This window comes from Pipistrellus hanaki, assembly GCF_964339955.1.
Source record: "Pipistrellus hanaki genome assembly, chromosome: 4".
Lineage (NCBI taxonomy): Eukaryota > Metazoa > Chordata > Mammalia > Chiroptera > Vespertilionidae > Pipistrellus > Pipistrellus hanaki.
The window spans coordinates 102,490,598-102,509,838 of NC_140506.1; the positions used below are offsets into that span (position 1 = coordinate 102,490,598).

The 19,241-nt window shown below is 43.1% G+C and overlaps 1 protein-coding gene across 4 annotated transcripts in view; it reads right to left on the minus strand.

The window, feature by feature from the left end:
- Positions 1-19,241, minus strand: part of IQCK (IQ motif containing K) — a gene marked incomplete at its 5' end in the record, with an annotated part of 124,977 nt that overhangs the window by 103,711 nt on the left and 2,025 nt on the right. For 3 of the 4 annotated variants that reach the window (XM_084882770.1, XM_084882768.1, XM_084882767.1), the window contains 3 exons: positions 165-262; positions 2,087-2,216; positions 15,344-15,408. In XM_084882770.1, coding sequence (XP_084738896.1) covers positions 165-262; positions 2,087-2,216; positions 15,344-15,408 — 293 coding nt within the window. The remainder of the gene's footprint in view (positions 1-164; positions 263-2,086; positions 2,217-15,343; positions 15,409-19,241) is intronic. The other variant, XM_084882769.1, reaches the window with a different exon arrangement.

The following is a 19,241-nucleotide window of genomic DNA, read 5'->3' on the forward strand; positions in this document are numbered from 1 at the left end:
GCTAAAGACCCATTGGGGGATGTCTGAGGTCAGTATTACTTGAGCCAGGTGGGCCTAAGCCGGTAGTCAGACATCCCCCAATGGGTCCCAGACTGTACCCCATCCCCATCCCAGTGCATGAATGTTGTGCACTGGGCCTCTAGTAAAGAAATAAAACCACTGACCTCAAAACATTTTTCTTTCTTTGCCTGGTGAAGCAGGCTCGCTATACCGGGAAGTAGAACTGGAAAGATGAACGTTTCCAAATATTCTTTGGGGGGACCTAAAACAAACAATAAGATGCCCAGCTGAAGATTCCAAAGGGCTGTCAACTGATGGTCCATGGTCATGGTCGACTGTCACCGTGATGATCCTTGAGAGTGTAGTGAAGAAGGAAAGTTTATTCAGTGCAAAACAATCGTGATGCAGCATAGCTGTGGGCACCCTGGGGCCAGGCCCCTTTCTGGTTAGATAGCTCTGCTCTGCATGCGTCTGCTCTGCACTCAACTCAGCTGGGGACACTCAGCCTTCTGTGTAAAGGGAAAGTGGACTCTTAGAGCCAGAGGGCTTCTATAGACAGAAGTCCCAGACCCTAGTCCCTAATTGGTCTGTCCTCATGCAAATGAGGAATCCAAATCCTTATCATTTGATTGGTTCAAAAAGCACTGTCCTGATTGGTCAGAATAGAGCTGGTCTGGTTGGTGGGAGCTACACAACTCCAGTTGGACAGGGAAAGCCTCAATGCTATGGATTGAAATAGGTTCCAGGGACTCCTTTATAAGGGTTAGCAGAAACAGTGCAGGTAGGCAGTTCAGTAAAATCTTCTCCTTAAAGCATGGCTTGGGTGAGAAACCCCTGTTTAGCAATGGCTGCTGGTCTCTGCTTTTTATCATTTGAGCCCTGTTAGTTACTAGGAACCCTTTTAGTACCCTGTTTCCCCGAAAATAAGACAGTGTCTTATATTAATTTTTTCTCCCAAAGTTGCGCTAGGTCTTATTTTCAGGGGATGTCTTATCTTTCCATGCGCTAGGTCTTATTTTCGGGGAAACACGGTAGGTGTCTTCTTTCTCAGAGTTTACAACCAAGTTAATCTGGGAGGAACATTTGCTTCTGAACCAGAAAAAGAACTGTCTAGGAAATAACATGGCCTTCAGTATTACTCAGGCTGCTGAGTTGGGCCCCTCTGTAGTCCAGTGAGGGCTCAAGGAAGGCACTACACAGGGCCAGGGCAACAGTGAGGCTGGGGAAATGAGCACAGGACGAGGGGGGAACTAAAGTCAGAGAGGAACAGAGGGTACAGTGGATAGAGCCCCATGGCATCGTCATTAAGGCACTGGTTGTCAAGGCCACAAGCAGAGAGAACAGAACAAAGCAGTTGGAGAGGCCCTGACCCCGGGGGGCCCAGAAGAAGTGGGGTGCAGGCAGCAGATCTATATCTCTGGCTTCAACCCCCAAAGCAGGGCAGCATGGTATTTTCTTCTACTTTTCACATTTTTGCCCCTCTGTATTTAACAGAATCAGAGTATGCTAGTTATTTATCATTATACTAGAAGCCCGAGGGAAGATTTGTGCTAGAATGGGCTTTCCTTTCCCTGGCTGCCAGCACCACCTTTCCACTCTGGCCTAGCTCCTTTCCACTCCTGCCCCAGAGCAGCCACTTTCTGCTCTAGCCCCACCTTCCCACGCTGCCCAGAAGCCCTGAGAGACGGGGGGGGGGGGGGGGGGGGGGTGGTGGTGGAAGGGTAGTTGGGGGGGAGGCAGAACCCTGTGTTGTCACCATAGCAACGATGCAAGCATCTGGCCCCAGCACTCAGCAGGGTGTATGCAAATTAGCTGCCATCTTTGTTAGGTTAATTTGCATATCACTCCCGATTGGCTGGTGGCATAGTGAGGTATAGTCAATTTACATGTTTGTCTATTACTAGGTAAGATTTCAACCTTAAAGATAAATCAATGAAAAAAGGCTACTTCTTTTAATAATGAAAACAAGAATAGATTTGTTATTTACATAGTCTCTCTGAGGTCTGTCTGTCCATCCCAACCCCACCTTGTGGTTTTGCAATATGATAAACCCCAAACCAGGAAAGAGGAAATATGCCTTACTTACAGGTTTTGGGATCAGTTGTTTCCGATTTGATTTGAGTGCAAGGTATGTGTGAGTCTGTGGCCCAATGAGTAAATGGGTAACGGTGCTCTGCACTGAAGCCATGGAAAAGGCTTTCTTCCATTGGTGAAACCTAGTGGGGGTGGGAAAAATCAATTCATAGAAATAGCTTAAATAATTACATTTTCTTTTGTAACCTAAGACAGGAATACAATTTTGCGTCAGACTTTAGGTTCTAGGGGGCATATTGAGCACAAGTCTTAGATTTCTTCCCTCATGAGACACATAAATGGCAAACAAAGAATACCCTCTATCAGAGAGGAGAATACGAGGACCACTGTGGATGAGAGATGTGCTGACATTTCCAGAAGAAACAGGAATTAGATTTGTCAGGTAAGAGAGGGGAAGCAGCATCCCAGAACCTGAGAGGGCAGGGCGGGGCGAGGATGGGCTCCTGACTCCACTGTGGGGCAGGGCAGAGTTATCCTCCATTCTGTAACTGAACCCTAGCCCTCACCAAACCAATCAGGGTTAGCTGAGGCAGTGACATCACCATCGACCGGAGTAAAGCCCCTGGACTGGGCGAAATTCACTCTCTTCCGCCATGCCAGTGTGAGTGGGACAGAGCCCATGCTTGCATGGAAAAGGCTCTTTTGTTTATTGCATTGGACTCGGCTCCCTGGTGGTCCTTGGGGATCACGAAGTCTGGGCGTAACAAACCCACCGCCTGAACCTGGGTGGATGGGAGTCCATCTTTCCACCAGGATTCCCGAGGGCTTCATGCTCTCAGAGGGTGAGGATGAAAAGGGGATGATAATGAATAAGAGCGTGAAGTGAAAATCTGGCTGGGGCGCCACTGGTCTGCTGCCCACATTTCCCCCTGTTTGCTCCTGCCCCTCAATATGTGTGAAGCTAGGCTCACAGCAGCATTTTCTATCCAACTCTCCTTTCCAATGGATTTTCTAGAAACAAATTTTTTAAAACAGCCTTGGAAGGAGAATTACTCAGGGCGCCATGCAGATTGGTAAAAGATTAAAAAAAAAAAAATGGGCTTGCGGAGAAAGATGGAGACTAGCAGGACAGAGCTGAGAGAGAGGAAGTGAGTAAGAGTGCGAAAGGAGTGTGTGTGGAAGTGCATGGGGTGTGTATGAGTGAGTGAGGGAAAGTTAAATCATGCTGGAGCAGCAGGAGCTGGATGACAGCCTCACCTGGACAAGGAGAGACTATCACCGCTGCCGGCACTCCCTGGACGGCGGGACTCCAGCACGGAGCCCACGCTGTCTTGAACATCACCAACAAGATAGGCTTTGGAGCTGCCCCTTGGCCCAGCACACACTCTAGCCCACATATGTCAAACACAAGGCCCGCGGGCCAAATCCAGCCCGCCAGGCCTTGCAATGTGGCCCGCACCGCGCTGTCATCACTGCACTCCGCTGTCAGTTTATGACATTGTCAGTTTATGACTGTTCAGTAAACCATTCGGCCCGAGATTTAGGCTGGATTTTAGATTTTGGCCCCTTCTCTGATTGAGTTCGACACCCCTACTCTAGCCAGTGTCCTGCGACCCCAGCTGCAGACCCGAGGACACTGGGACCTTAATCTCCAAAGACCCACCATTTCGCAGCTATAAGTAAAACTCCTCCACAACAGCCAAACTGCGGATTCGCGCAAGCCCAGAACTCTTTGCTCAGCAAGCCGCACTCTCCAGGCAGGGCACACCTGTGCGCCAGCCCAGAACTCTTTACTTGGCAACCCGGACATCTTCAGGCAGTGCGCATTTGCTCAAGAGCCGGGAACTTTTTATTTAGCTAGCTGAGCCATTTCCAGGCAGTGTGTGTTTGCGCGCCAGCCCAGAACTCTTTACCTGGCTAGCCAGGCAGTCTACAAGCCGTGCGTGTTTGCGCGCGAACCTGGATCTCTTTATTTGGCTAGCTAGCCGGGCGTCTCCAGGCAGTGCGCGTTTGTGCGCAAACCTGAAACATTTTACTGGGCTTGCCAGGCATCTCCAAGTCCACGCACTAGCGAACAAGCCCAGAACTCTTTACTTGTGGGGCGTCTCCTAAGGCGGCATGGGAGAGAAGCCAAAAATACCCAAGGGTGTGTTTCTGGGCAGACAGGGGTGCACACGCTCCCCCTTCCATAGGCAGGCCTGAACAATCTACTCCTGCTAGCGGGTATCTCCTTAGACAGCGTGTAGGAGAGGGAGAAAGCACCCGAGGTTGTGTTTATGTGCGGGCTGGGGTGCGTGCATTCATCATCACAGAGACAGGCCTGAACACCTTAGTACTTCTAGCGGGTGTCTTGTTGGGCAGTAGTGGGGAGAGGCTGAAAACACCCGAGGGTATGTTTTGGTGCAGACAGGGACTTACGCATTCCCCGTCCCATAGGCAAGCCTGGAAACTTTACTCCCACTTCTGGGCATCTCCTTGGGTGGCAGTAGGGAGTCCCTGAAAGCACCCAAAGGTGTGTTTCTGTGCAGTCTGGGTGGCATGGCCCCACAGTGGAAATTCTGAATTCCCTCTTCCTGGAGGTTTGAGACATTCACCCTAGCTGTTCAACAGACCCCTCGGAGTATATCGAAGTTCTGCACCCTGAGAGCTCAACATCCTGGCAACCTGGCATACTGAGCACAACTAACCACAGCGCGCTAGTGGGAGCCACTGTGAGCTCCTCTTTGGGGCAATCTTGAACAAGTAGGAAGCGCACTCCTCCCCAGCAGTAGAGGCTTTGTATTCACTTAGTCTGGATTCCAACCATAGGCACCTCAATTGCACGGCTACACTGCCAGAGCCCTTCAGAGTCCTTTGGTGTGCTCACTGACAAACGCACCGAGGGTGCTCCTGTGAACTGCCACTGGATGTAAGCGCCTATCCACCACGGGTACAACAGCAAAAGCTGGATCTGCCCACCCCACAACTGCAGAACCCCAGGCAACACAGTCACATCTTTCCAAAAAGCAGGTAACCTGAGCCCCAACACCCCAGCAGACAGTTCCTAGGGCATACTGTGAGTCCTGCAGGGCAAGTGTGATTACAATTAAGTGTGCAGGAAAGCAAAAATTGGGTCTCTCCCCCAAACAGTGGCTGACTCCTAGACACCACAGTTGTGCCTCTCCAGCTCGCAGGCCTACACCAAGAGAACCCAAATAGCTCAAGTAGGGAGCTACACTAGATTAACAAACACAGGAAAACTGAGAGATTACGCTAGTTGCACCATCCCCCAAGAAACCTGAGCAGCAAAGCAAGTGGATCTATAATGAAAGCATTACAGGAAAACATGGGAAGATAAAAAAGTAATCCCCAAAGGAAAGAAAACGAGGAATCACCAGAAAGGAAGTTAAATGAATTTGAGGCTAGCAGCTTATCAGAGACAGAATTCAGAGCAATGGCTATAAGGATGTTTAAATGGCTAGAGGACAAATGCACACAACTCAATGACAATTAAACACAACTCAAGGAGAATTACAAGGAGCTGAATGAAAATGTCACCAACATGAAAAGAAACCAAGAGGAGATGAAGAATGACATAGCTGCAATAAAAAACACAATGGAAGGCTTAAAGAGTAGACTAGAAGAGGCTGAGGACCGCATCAGCAAAGTAGAAGACAAAGTAGTAAAAAAAACACAAACACAGCAGCAACTGGAAAGAAGACTTAAAAAGCAAGAGGAGAGCCTAAGGGAGCTGTGGGACAACACAAAACGAAACAACATTAGAATAATAGGGATAAAAGAAGGAGAGGAAGAGAAGGAAGGAATAGAGAACCTCCTGGAAGAAATAATGTCAGAAAACTTCCCTGATATTGGCAAGAAAAAATCTATCCAAGTCCAAGAAGTACGGAGAGTCCCAAACAAGTTGAACCCCAAAAGACCGACACCAAGACACATCATAATTAAATTCACAAACATCAACGACAAAGCATGAATGCTACAGGCTGCAAGAGAGAGACAGAAAGTTACGTACAAGGGATCTCCTATTAGAATATCAACTGATTTCTCAATAGAAATACACCAGGCCAGAAGGGAATGGAATGAAATATACAAAGTGATGCAAAACAAGGGACTGAACCCAAGAATACTATACCCAGCAAGGCTACCATTCAAAACTGAAGGTGGAATCAGAAGCTTCACAGACCAAAAAAAAAAAGGCTAAAAGAGTTTATCACTACCAAGCCAGCAATGCAAGAAATGCTGAAGGGACTGCTGTAAAAAGAAGATAAAGACAAGCAGATACACAGACACTAAGGGTAAATATTACAACAAACAGGTACTTATCAATAGTAACATTAAACGTAAATGGATTAAATGCACCAGTAAAAAGACATGGGGTAGCTGAATGGATAAGAAAACATGACTTATATATCTGCTGTCTACAAGAAACCCACCTTAAAGCAAAGGATTCACACAGACTGAAAGTGTAGGAGTGGAAAAACATTTTTCAGGCAAACAGAAACGAGAAAAAAGCTGGGGTTGCAATACTTATATCAGATAAAATAGACCTCAAAGTAAAGGCCGTAACAAGTGATAAGGCAGGCCACTATATAATACTAAAGGGGGCAATTCAGCAAGAAGATATAACTCTGGTAAAACATATACGCACCCAATGCAGGAGCACCCAAATACATAAAAAAATCTCCTGGAAGATATCAAGGGAGAGATCAACATCAATACAATCATAGTAGGGGACTTTAATACACCACTGACATCAATGGATAAATCCTCTGGACAAAAAATCAGCAAAGAAACAGCAATCCTAAATGATACACTAGACCAGATGGACCTAATTGACATCTTCAGAGAATTTCACCCCAAAGCCAAGGAATGTACATTCTTCTCAAGAGCTCATGGAACATCCTCAAAAATAGACCACATTATTGAATAACAAGCAAAGTCTCCCCAAATTTAAAAAGATTAAAATCATATCAAGCATTTTCTCAGATCACAATGGCATATTAGAAATGAAATACAATAAAAACATTCCAAAAAATTCAAACACCTGGAAACTGAATAGTATGCTACTAAACAATGATTGGGTTATCAATGGGATCAAAGAAGAAATTAAAAACATCCTGGAGACTAATGACAATAAAAATACAACATTGCAAATCCTATGGGACACATTGAAAGCAGTCCTGAGAGCGAAGTGTATAGCTTTACAGGCCTACCTCAAAAAACAACAAAAAGGATTAATAAATAATCTAACTCAACAACTCAAAGAATTAGAAAGAGAGCAACAAGAAAAGCCCACAGTGAGCAGAAGGAAGGAAATAATAAAGATCAAAGCAAAAATGAATGACATAGAGACCAAAGAAACAATAAAACCAAGAGCTGGTTCTTTGAAAGGATAAAAAAGATTGATGAACCTCTAGCCAGGCTCACCAAAAAGGAAAGAGAGAGGAACCAAATAAACAAAATCAGAAATGAAAGAGGTGAAATAACAACAGACCCCACAGAAATACAAAGGGTTGTTACAAAATACTATGAACAACCCTATACAAATAAACTAGACAACCTGGAGGAAATGGACACATTCCTAGAAAAAGAGAACCTTCCAAAACTTAAGATGATACTAAAAATCTCAATAGGCTGATAACTATGGATGAAATTGAAGCAGTCATCATAAAGCTTCCAGCAAACAAAAGCTCAGGGCCAGATGGCTTCACAGGGGAGTTTTACCAAACATTCAAGGAAGAACTAAAACCTATCCTCCTCCGACTATTCCAGAAAATTCAAGAGGAAGGAACACTTCCAAGCTCCTTCTATGAAGCCAGCATCACCCTAATACCAAAACCAGATAAAGACAACACAATGAAAGAGAATTACAGGCCAATATCCCTCATGAACATAGATGCCAAAATCCTCAACAAAATTCTAGCAAATCTAATACAGCAGTACATAAAAAAGATCATACACCATGACCAACTAGGATTTTTCCCAGGGATGCAAGGATGGTACAATATTCGCAAATCAATAAACATGATATATCACATAAACAAATTGAGAGATAAAAATCATATAGTCATATCTATTGATGCAGAAAAAGCATTTGACAAAATCCAACACCCTTTCTTTCTTTTTTTTTTTTTTAATATATTTTATTGATTTTGTACAGAGAGGAAGGGAGAGAGATAGAGAGTTAGAAACATCGATGAGAGAGAGTCATCGATCAGCTGCCTCTTGCACAGCCCCTACTGGGGATATGCCCACAACCAAGGTACATGCCCTTGACCGGAATTGAACCCGGGACCTTTCAGTCCCCAAGCCGACGCTCTATCCATTGAGCCAAACCGGTCCCGGCCCAACACCCTTTCTTGATAAAAACTCTCAGCAAGGTAGGAATAGAAGGATCATACCTCAACATAATAAAAGCCATATATGACAAATCCACAGCCAACATCATACTCAATGGGTAAAAACTAAAGCCATTTCCTCTAAGAACAGGAACAAGACAGGGATGCCCACTCTCACGACCCCTGTTCAACATAGTGCTGGAAGTACTAGTCATAGCGATCAGACATGAAGAAGAAATAAAAGGCATCCAAATTGGAAAAGAAGTAAAACTGTCCTTATTCGCAGATGACATGATACTGTACATAGAAAACCCTAAAGACTCCATCAAAAAATTATTAGACTTAATAAATGAATTTGGCAAGGTAGCAGGATACAAAATCAATGCCAAGAAATCTATGGCATTTCTATACACCAATAATGAACTTACAGAAAGAGAGACTAAAAAAAGCAATCCCATTTACCAGACATCACACCAAAAAAATTAAGATACTTAGGAATAAACTTAACTAAGGAGGTAAAAGACTATATGCAGAAAACTACATGACACTGAAAAAAGAGACAGAGGAAAATGTAAACAGATGGAAGAACATACCATGTTCATGGATTGGTAGAATCAACATCATTAAAATGTCCATACTACCCAAAGCAATCTATAGATTTAATGCACTCCCCATTAAAATATCAACAGCATATTTCACAGACCTAGAAAGAACACTCCAAAAATTTATCTGGAATTAAAAAAGTCCCCAAATAGCCACAGCAATCCTGAGAAAGAAGAGTAAAGTAGGAGGGATTTCAATACCAGATTTCAAGTTGTATTACAAAGCCACTGTTCTCAAAACAGCCTGGTACTGGCACAAGAACAGACAGACAGACCAATGGAATAGAATAGAGAATCCAGATATTGACTCAAAACACTATGCTCAATTAATATTTGACAAAGGAGGCATGAACATACAATGGAGTCAAGACAGTCTATTCAACAAATGGTGCTGGGAATTTGAACAGATACATGCAAAAAAATGAAATTAGACCTCCAACTAACACCATACACAAAAATAAACTCAAAGTGGATACAAGATGGGATATAAGTGGATATAGATAAGATGGGAAACCATAAAAATACTAGAGGAATCCACAGGCAAGAAAATCTCAGACATATGCCAAAAGAACTTCTACACTGATACTAATCCTAGGGCAATGGAAGCTAAAAAGAAAATAAACAAATGCAACTACATCAAAATAAAAAGCTTTTTCACAGCAAAGGAAACCATCAATAAAACAACAAGAAACCCCACTACATGGGAGAACATATTTGCCAACGATATCAATGATAAGGGTTTAATCTCCAAAATTTACAGAGAACTCATACAACTTAACAAAAAGAAGGTAAATAACCCAATTAAAAATAGACACTTTTCGAAAGAAGACAGAAGGAAGGCCAAGAGACATATAAAAACATGCTCAAAGTCATTAATCATTAGAGATGCAAATCAAAACAACAATGTGGTACCATTTTACACCAGTCAGAATGGCTATCACCAACAAATCAGCAAATGACAAGTGTTGGCGAGGATGCGGAGAAAAAGGAACTCTTTTACACTGCTGGTGGGAATGGAGACTGATGCAGCCACTGTGGAGAACAGTATGGAGTTTCCTTTAAAAACTAAAAATGGAACTCCTATTTGACCCAATGATTCCACTTCTAGGAATATATCCTAAGAAACTAGAAACACGAATCAGAAAGGATATATGCACCCCTATATATGCAGCTCAATTCAACATAGCTAAGATCTGGAAACAGCCTAAATGCCCATCAGCAGATGAGTGGATTAAAAAACTGTGGTACATCTACTCAATGAAATACTATGCTGCGGTAAAAAAGAAAGATTTCCTACCATTTGCAACAACATAGATGGAGATGGAGAGCATTATGCTAAGTGAAATAAGCCAGGCAGAGAAAGATAAACATCACTTGATCTCACTCATTTATGGAATATAATGAACGGCACAGACTGATAAACACCTGAGAATGCCTTTACTGCCATGCTAGCAGTCAGCAGCTATATGGTAATACAACCTGGGGCTATTGGGTAAGTATTTCTGGACTTATGTTCCTGATCTTCCACGGGTGGGAGCCCTTATCTGGGCTGAGCCTCCTGCCCAAAGTAGTCACTGATGATACCAAACACCTTGGTCATCAGGAGGACCACGGGTGGGACAAAGAAGTATAATTACATAGGGGTCACCACCCAACTGCCCATTCTGTATGACACAAAATTAAACCACTGATCCTTTGTGTGTAAAAGTAAAGAGAGGTTTCTCGTTTGTGAGTACACCAAAGGAAGGGACCATCACTACTTCCTCCTGGGAGAGGTGGAGAAAATGTAACAAATACCTTGTCTATACAAAAAGAAATTGACAGCCAGTTTAAAATGGAATTTCCATGGCCTAGAGCAAAGATTATCCTTACATGATATTATTCTACAAGGTCATTATAATTTTTCCCAGACTTGGGTTATCCCCATTACATATAATAGTAACTCGCACCATGGGGTATCAATAAAAAATCATTTTTTAAATATATATATATATATATATATATATATATATATATATATATATATATATATATATATATAATTTGTTGGTGCTTGGAGACAAAGGTAACACATCTCTAGCTATTTTAGAATTACAACAGCATATTGTACAATTATCCCAAACAAACTTACAAACCAATCCTTTGAATGTCTGGCAGCAATTTAAAAACAACATGAAAGGACTTCATTGCTTCCATTGTGCAGACGGCCCACTGGGAAGGCACCTGAGCATTCTATATTGGCCGGTCTTGCCCTTTTGGCCAAAAATGACCCTCTTCTCGTGATCCAGGTGACCACAACTGTTACCTGACCTTTCAGCTTATGCCAAGGCTGAAGCCCCATGGTGGCTGGTACCATGGATCTCTCTCCTGCCCAGTGGGGTGAGCTGGACCCTCTCTAGAGAAGAAACATAGGTTCCCAAATATATGAGATCAGCGCCTGGGCCTCACCAGCAGGTGAGGGTACCCAAGGCAGATGCTGGACGTGGAGCCCATGGGGGCATAGGCTACCAAGGAGACAGACCAAAACTCATCACCCTGCTTGGCCCCAGAGGATGGCTGGTTAGCAGAGATAGGAAAGATTCCTCAGGGAAGGACAACCTAAGACAGGCACAGTCGCAGAGGGGCCATCAGGAAAGAACTTGGGGGTCAACAGAGGTGGGGCACAGACCCTTACCACCCCCGCCCCTCTGCAACATGGCAGGTGCCTGAACCTTCTCCCATTCTGAGGGAGGTCTCCTGCCCCCATGGCTGCTTCGCTTCCCATGCACAGCTCAAATCGGGACCCAGGTAACAGACAGAGACTTGGCTGACAACAGCTGCCCTCTCACTGCAACAGGATTTCATGGTATGGAAAAGAGGGTTTTTAATATCTAAATCCAGCCAGGTACCAGGAATGCTCAGGCCCTTCTCAAGAAGGCAAATAATCAATTCCACTAATACACACATGGTAAATAAGATTGTTGCTAGAGTGTTGAGTTTGACAGTTGAATAGTAGCCAATTTCTCAGAGGAAATTAAATTGGCTAATGGAAATAAATGAATATTCTAGAAAAACTGGTTGTACTGTACAAAAAAACTGTTTGTAATGTGTTAACAAAAATTCTTATTGGCAGAGCGTCTCATGGTAAAATTGAGTAAAATGTAATGAACTTAAAGCAGTCATAGTTTATCCCAAATAATTAAAATGTAAAAGCTATCAAGACTACATTATAAAATTTCCAAAAGTCTCCTATTATTTAAATTAAAAAAAGGGGGGGACAGTAGAAGAATATCATGTAAGGAAAAATATCCTGCAAATAATTTACATCTAAAAAATTTGTACTTTAGAAAATTAACCTTCATTGGAAACACTAACAGAAAAATACCCATGAAAATACACACATGGTGTCAAAACAAGCCATTGGTGGGGGGGTGGGGGGGGAGGACCCCAAGTCAAATTTACAGAAAATATCCCTTTATTAACTTTTGGTCGAGAATATGTTTGTATATTTTCAGAAAACAACTCCAAGATCATCTGGAATCCTGTAACAGAGAGGAATAGACAAAAGTGCTCCAGCTATGAAGACAGAAGAGAAACAATTCAGAGATGGAAGATGCTGATGACACCTCGCCATACCAGCAGACAGCAGCTGCGTATTGTTGAAGGATGTCCAGGACCAAACCAGAGATGGTCGGACCTGCATCACCACCGTTTGTCCACCAACCAGATCTGAAATAGCATGGCTGACATGTACACATAAGGAACTGTTTGACATTGAAATTGGGACTCAAAAGAACTGTTGTCCCAGAAAGGAACTCACTATAGACTAGTTCATTTGCCTCTCAGCATAACCATTATGGCTTTTCTCAGTTTAGGTTCTTACAAGGGTATTTCTTAGATCACATGATCTCACACATCTAGAGGAAATGATGAACATCATAGACTGATGAACAAAAACAGACTCAGAGAGGGGGTCATTCCAAGATTGCTGACAGGTAAACACCTAGCCGCAGCCATACACAACAATTTCAATAAAATACAGCTAAAATATAAAATGGACATTACCCAGAACTAGAGGAAAGTTGACTGACTGGAAATTCTACAATGAGAAGCAAGGAGAAAACCAGAAGGAAGAGCGGAGGAGCTGTAAAAGCCTAAGGTACGGAGACACGCGGAGCGCGTGGAGAGGAGGGAGGCTGAGTGCCTGGCTGGCATTCCCTAGCGGGAAGGAGATAAAAGATCCGACTGTGCTGAGCCCCAGTTCCGACTGCTCTGAACCCCAGTTCTAGGTCAGACCCCGGCTCATCCAGAGGGAGCTGGGCTGTAAGGCGGAATCCCGGGGGAGCGGCTAAAGGAGGTCCCGGCAGCGCGCACATTGCGCGCAGAGAAGGGATGGTTGGCTGTGCCGCGGGATTGCCCTGGCGGGAAGGAGACAGGGGCTCCAGTTTGCTCTGAACGCAACCTCCAACCCCACTTCCAACTGAACTGAACCCCAATACCGGGCTCATTGGGGGAGTGTCTAGACTGTTTGGCAGCAGGCGAAAATCGAGGGCACCTTTCTCTCAGAGGCGCTTGCAACGAGTACTGAAGGACCCGCATAGGGAGGGCCTGACGGAAGCCAAAGCTGTAGGCTCCACCCTGAAACCCCGCCCCATCCAAGTAGAACACAGACTTTTACGGCTACCAACTCAAGAAAGCTGTGAAAATGCCGAGACGAAATAGATCACAAACGAAAAAAATGGAGGACAAAAAGCGACTGGATATAGAGTTCAAATCTATGCTTATAAGGTTTTTCAAGAATTTCCTAGAAAAGATGGATAAGACCTATGAGGATATGAAAAGGGATCAACTAGAATTAATAAGGAATCAACAAGAAATGAATACTTTGACTGAAATAAAAAGTATTATACAGAGTCCTAAAAACAGAATGGAAGATCACAAGAATCAAGTCAAAGATCGGGAACATAAAGAGCCAGAAGACACTCCTCCACAGAAGCTAGAAGGCAAGAGAATCCAGAAAATTGAAGATAATGTAAGAAACCTTAGGGACAGCTTCAAGCGAACCAACATCAGAATTATGGGGTCCCAGAAGATGAGAGAGAGCAAGATATCGAAAACATACTGAAAGAAATAGTGACAGAAAACTTCCCCCACCTGGTGAAAGAATTAGACTTACAAGTTCAGGAAGCGCACAGAACTCCAAACAAAAGGAATCCAAAGAGGACCACACCAAGACACATCATAATTAAAATTCCAAGAGCAAAAGACAAAAAGAGAATCTTACAAGCAGCAAGAGAAAAGCAGGTAGTTACCTATAAAGAAGCACCCATACGACTGTCAGCTGATTTCTCAACAGAAACCATGCAGGCCAGATGGGAATGGAAAGAAATATTCAAGGTGATGAGTAGTAAGAACCTACAGCCAAAGATAATCTATCCAGCAAAGTTCTCACTCAGAATCGAAGGTCAGATAAAGAGCTTCACTAATAATAAAAAAAAAAAGCTAAAGGAGTTCATCACCACCAAACCAGAATTATATGAATTGCTGAAGGGGGTTCTTTCAGAAGAGAAAGTAAATAAAGATAAAAATTATGAACAACAAATACATAACTATCAACAAGTGATTCTAAAAACCAAGGAAATTAAAAAAAAATCTGATTAACAATATTAACTGTTGAACATAATAGAATCAGAGGAATGGAAGGGGAGTGAACTGATGATTCTTGGGGCAAAGGGGAGAGGGGGATGTGGGAAGAGTCTGAACATAAACTGTGCACCTATGGATGAGGACAATGGGGGGTGGGGAAAGGGCAGAGGGTGGGGTGGGAACCTGATGGAGGAGAGCAATGGAGGGGAGGGGGGGATGAAACATTTGTAATAATATGAACAATAAAAATCTATAAAAAAACAAAAAACAAACAAACAAACAAAAAAACAGACTCAGAGAAAGAGAAGCACTGAACAGACTTTCAAACCTCAGAGGGAAAGTAGGGGAGGATGGGGTAAAGGGGAAGAGATCAACCAAAGGACTTGTGTGCATGCATATGGGTCTGGCAAGTGGCCATGGACAAGGGGGGATGTGTGTGAGGGCATATGTAGGGAGGTGTTTGGGATGGGATTGAGGGGATTAGGACAATTATGTGATACCATAATCAATTAAAAAATAAATAAATAAATAAATAAATAAATAAATAAATAAGGTAATGGGAAACTTAAAAAAAAATAATGGTTAATTTGAAAAGCAAAGCTATATATTCTGGCATAATGTTCCTGGTTCTAGCTCCAGTGTCTTTCCTCTCACGACACTGTGTGATAGTCCCCAGCTACCAGCACTGTTCTCAGCTGAGAGCTTTCCTTTATGGCTGCGGGGGGGGGGGGGGGGGGGAGGACTCACGGAAATCACGGCTTCTGGCTGGATTCTGTACTCCTCTGGAAAGGGGGGCAGCTCCGCTTCGTACTCTAAAGGAGGGCAGGCAAACCATCAGTTCCACTCCAACTGCAGTCTGTGAGGTAGTTTTCTCTCCTCTAAGTAAAAATTCTTAAGTTCTATCTTGGTTGGGGGTTTACAGAAATGAAAAATAACTGGCCATTACAAGTTAATAATTAATGTAAATTTCCTTATTTAAAATGAATAATTATTCACTTGTGTGAAGAGTCCAGGCTTTATGTAAAGAGTTTAAGACTTTTCCTCAGAATACGACTTTAAATTTTGACCCAAATTATGATAACTACAAGAGAATGAGGAGGATCCTAGGAAGAATATAACATCCAGGGAGGAGAGGGGAGAGAAAAAGAGGAAAAGGTGAGGAGGGCAAAAGCAGCAGCAGCGGGAAGACTCCTGTCTGGAGCACATGACTGGAAAAGCCAGCCCATAGGCCTCACTACTCAGAGCATGGCCACACCCAGCAGACCGGCATCCCTGGGAGCTAGAAATCCAAATCTCAAGTCCGCCCCAGGCCTGCTGGACTGAACCAGCATCTCATAAGACAGGGGCTTGCATTGCGCCCAACACTGGAGAAGTCCTCTGTAAACATCAGCAATTTCTCATACTCGCAGCACATTAGAACCACCTGGGAGCTTTTTGAAACTGCTGTTTTGGCCCAACCCCAGAAATTCTGATTCAGTACTAGGAGGTCTGGGGTGAGAGCCTGGGAATCAGTGCTTTTAAAGTTCTCCAGATGGTTTTTATATGCAGTGAGGTGGAGTACCATTGCCAGGTTTAAGGCTGATCACAGCCCACCTGTTGGAGAGTTTCAGGCACAGAACATTCCACACATGCTCTGCAGAGAAGGCTGCTGCAGGGAGAGGGCAGAAAATGCCCGCAGCCATAGCAGTTCCACCTGCCAGGAAAGACTGATACATGTATTTCTGGAAAGGTCAATGTTTTAAAGGTAATTGTAGAGTTGCTTTGCATTGATGAGAGAAAAAAAGGTTTACTGGGAAAGAGGATATTAATGAAATATAGTTGTCCTGGACACAAGTTTTATTTAATTATCTAGTTTCTTAACAGACAGTAGAGCATTTCTAAGCAAAAACATTTTTTTTTTTTTTAAATTACTAGGTATCAGGTTGGAGACAAGTATACCAGGTGGCAGGTGACAAGCAATTTTGATTCCCAAAATAACAAATTATCACAAACTTACTTAAAACAACACAGATTTATTATCTCAGTTCCTGTGGGTCAGGAGTCTGGGTATGGGTCTCATGAGGCTGAAACAAAGGTGTGGGCCATGGCTGTGACCGCATCCGAGGGCTGGAGTCCTCTGCGAGCTCGATGGTTGTTGGCAGGACTCAGTGTCTGTAGGTCTGGGTCCCCATCTCCTTTCTGGCTGGTGGTGAGGCTGCTCTCAGCCCTAGAGGCTGCTCTCAGGGCCTTGTCACAGGGCAGTTCACATGGTCATTTGCTCATTGAAGGCAAGCACAAGTGTCTTCTGCTTCAATCTCTCTGACTTGTTGAGGTGCTCACCTGATTAGGTCAGGTCCACCTATAATGATCTCTCTAATTTAAAGTGAACTGATTACCGACATATAATTAGTTCAGAAAAGTCTCTAGACAGCAATGTGTAGGTTAGTGATTGATCAGTAATTGGGAGGTAAGTGCACTAGGGGAATCTTGGGGGCTGGGCCACTGAGAATTCTGCCCATCACAATAGTTCTAGCTCTACCACTTTTTCCCCCTCTCAAGCATGCAGATTCACCCTTCTTTCCCCAACCTTTTGAGAATCACCAAAATAGTGCGAAAGCTATTTATCTGAACTTAAGAAATATACAGCTCTATCCCTTTACCTGATTGCCAGAGCTATTGTGAGAAAATTCCAAATAATACAGAGATGTCATGTAGAGAGTATAAATCACACATAATGTCTTTACAACCAATAGCCAGTTAGATTTGGCATAGGTCCAACCTAATCTTTTCAATGCACTTACTAATATACATACATATGCAATACATACATTTATTTACTTTAGATCTAAACTAGGTCAAATCATCCAAGTTTAGAACCTTGTAACAGTGTCCTTTTTCTTAAAAACTCATACTACTTTTACCTTTTTTGGAATTTGTAAAAATTAATCTAATAGACTGTGTGTTTTGTGACTGAATTACCGGGGTCTGTTTGTGCTCACCATCATACTCCCACAGAATACTTGCTGAATGAATGAAGCAATGAATGAATAAATGAACCAAAGAGTATGGCAAATTACTTTTGACCCTTGATCTACTGATTCATTCCTTGATATTTACTGAGAGCCCACTATGTTGAATCTTTCAAGGCTGCTACAAGTATTATGTACCACATTTATTCAGCCAATGTACTCTTTTGTTGTTGTTAATCCTCACCTAAGGATATTTTTTCCAGATATTTTAGAGAAGGGTGGGGGGGTATAGAGAGAAAGAAGCATTGACTGATTGCCTCCTGCACCACCCTTCCCCTGGGATCTAACCTGTAATCCAGGCACAGTTCCTGTCTTTGACCAGGAATTGGAGCTGAGACCCTTCTTTGTGCTGGCTGATACTTTAACCAATGGGTAACATCGCCAGGGCAGGGAATTTGCTTTTTAAATATGTTTCCTAAAAGAATGTAATACTAACCTCGAAGATAGGATTTCCCCCAAATCCTATTTCTCATGTTTGTTGTGAGAAACTGAATTTTCTATGTTTGTTATAGGGAACTGCATTTGTTAGAATATTTTAAGAAATTGGGCTTATTCCTCTAAGTTACAATAGTCATTAGTGTGCCAGTGTGTACAATTCACCATCTTGACCTCTTTAACTTCATGCTGTAACCATATCAAGTCCCTTGCTTTTCGGAGAGCACCCTTCCTGTTTGCTTTCTCCCTACAGGCCTGTTTTACTAAAATAAACCTCACGATTCTGAAACACAATGCAAACCATGTTTCTTTGCCAAAAATAACACTTAAGTATGAGCACTTCTAAAACGCCAGAAATGCTGCTGAGCTCCTTTGCATACACCACCTTAACCCTCACAGCGGGTAGGTACAGAATGACTCTGCTCTCAGAGGGATGCTAAGCAGCTTCTCTAACCAACACCACTGGCAAATTGTCTGATGAACAGCTATTTGGCTCGGAAAACTGAAAGCTCTGGGAAAAAGACAGCCACAATAACAACGTTCAAATATCTGACTGGATTCTTTTTTTAAAAAAATTTGAATGTTATCTCTTGTAGCTTTGATTTTTAAATATATTTCATTGGTTTTTTTTACAGAGAGGAAGGGAGAGGGACAGAGAGTTAGAAACATCTGTGAGAGAGAAACATCGATCAGCCGCCTCCTGCACACTGGGGATGTACCTGCAACCAAGGTACATGCCCTTGACCGGAATTGAACCTAGGACCCTTGAATCTGCAGGCTGATGCTCTATCCACTGAGCCACACCTGTTTTGGCTCTGACTGGATTCCTTAGGGTAGAGTGATTAGCTCAAAGGAGATAAAGACCAATGGGTACAAGATTTTCTGAATAGAATGCACCATGCACTGTGTGCATGGAGAAGGAAAGCGAGCACAGGATGGAAGTTGGAATGGATAGCCTTTGAGGGCATCTATCACTCTTGAGTCCACTGTTCTCTTCCTCCTATTTCCCACTTCTCTCAATTCATCACTCTCTCTGGCCTGGACCAACATACTATGCATTCGTTCTTTTTTTCAGTCAACATGCATTTCCTGACCTGTACAGTAGCCACTAGTTACAGGTGGCTAACTAAATGTATTAAAATTAAGTAAAATAAAAAATTCAGTTCCAAAACTGTATTAACCACATTTCAAGTGCTCAATAA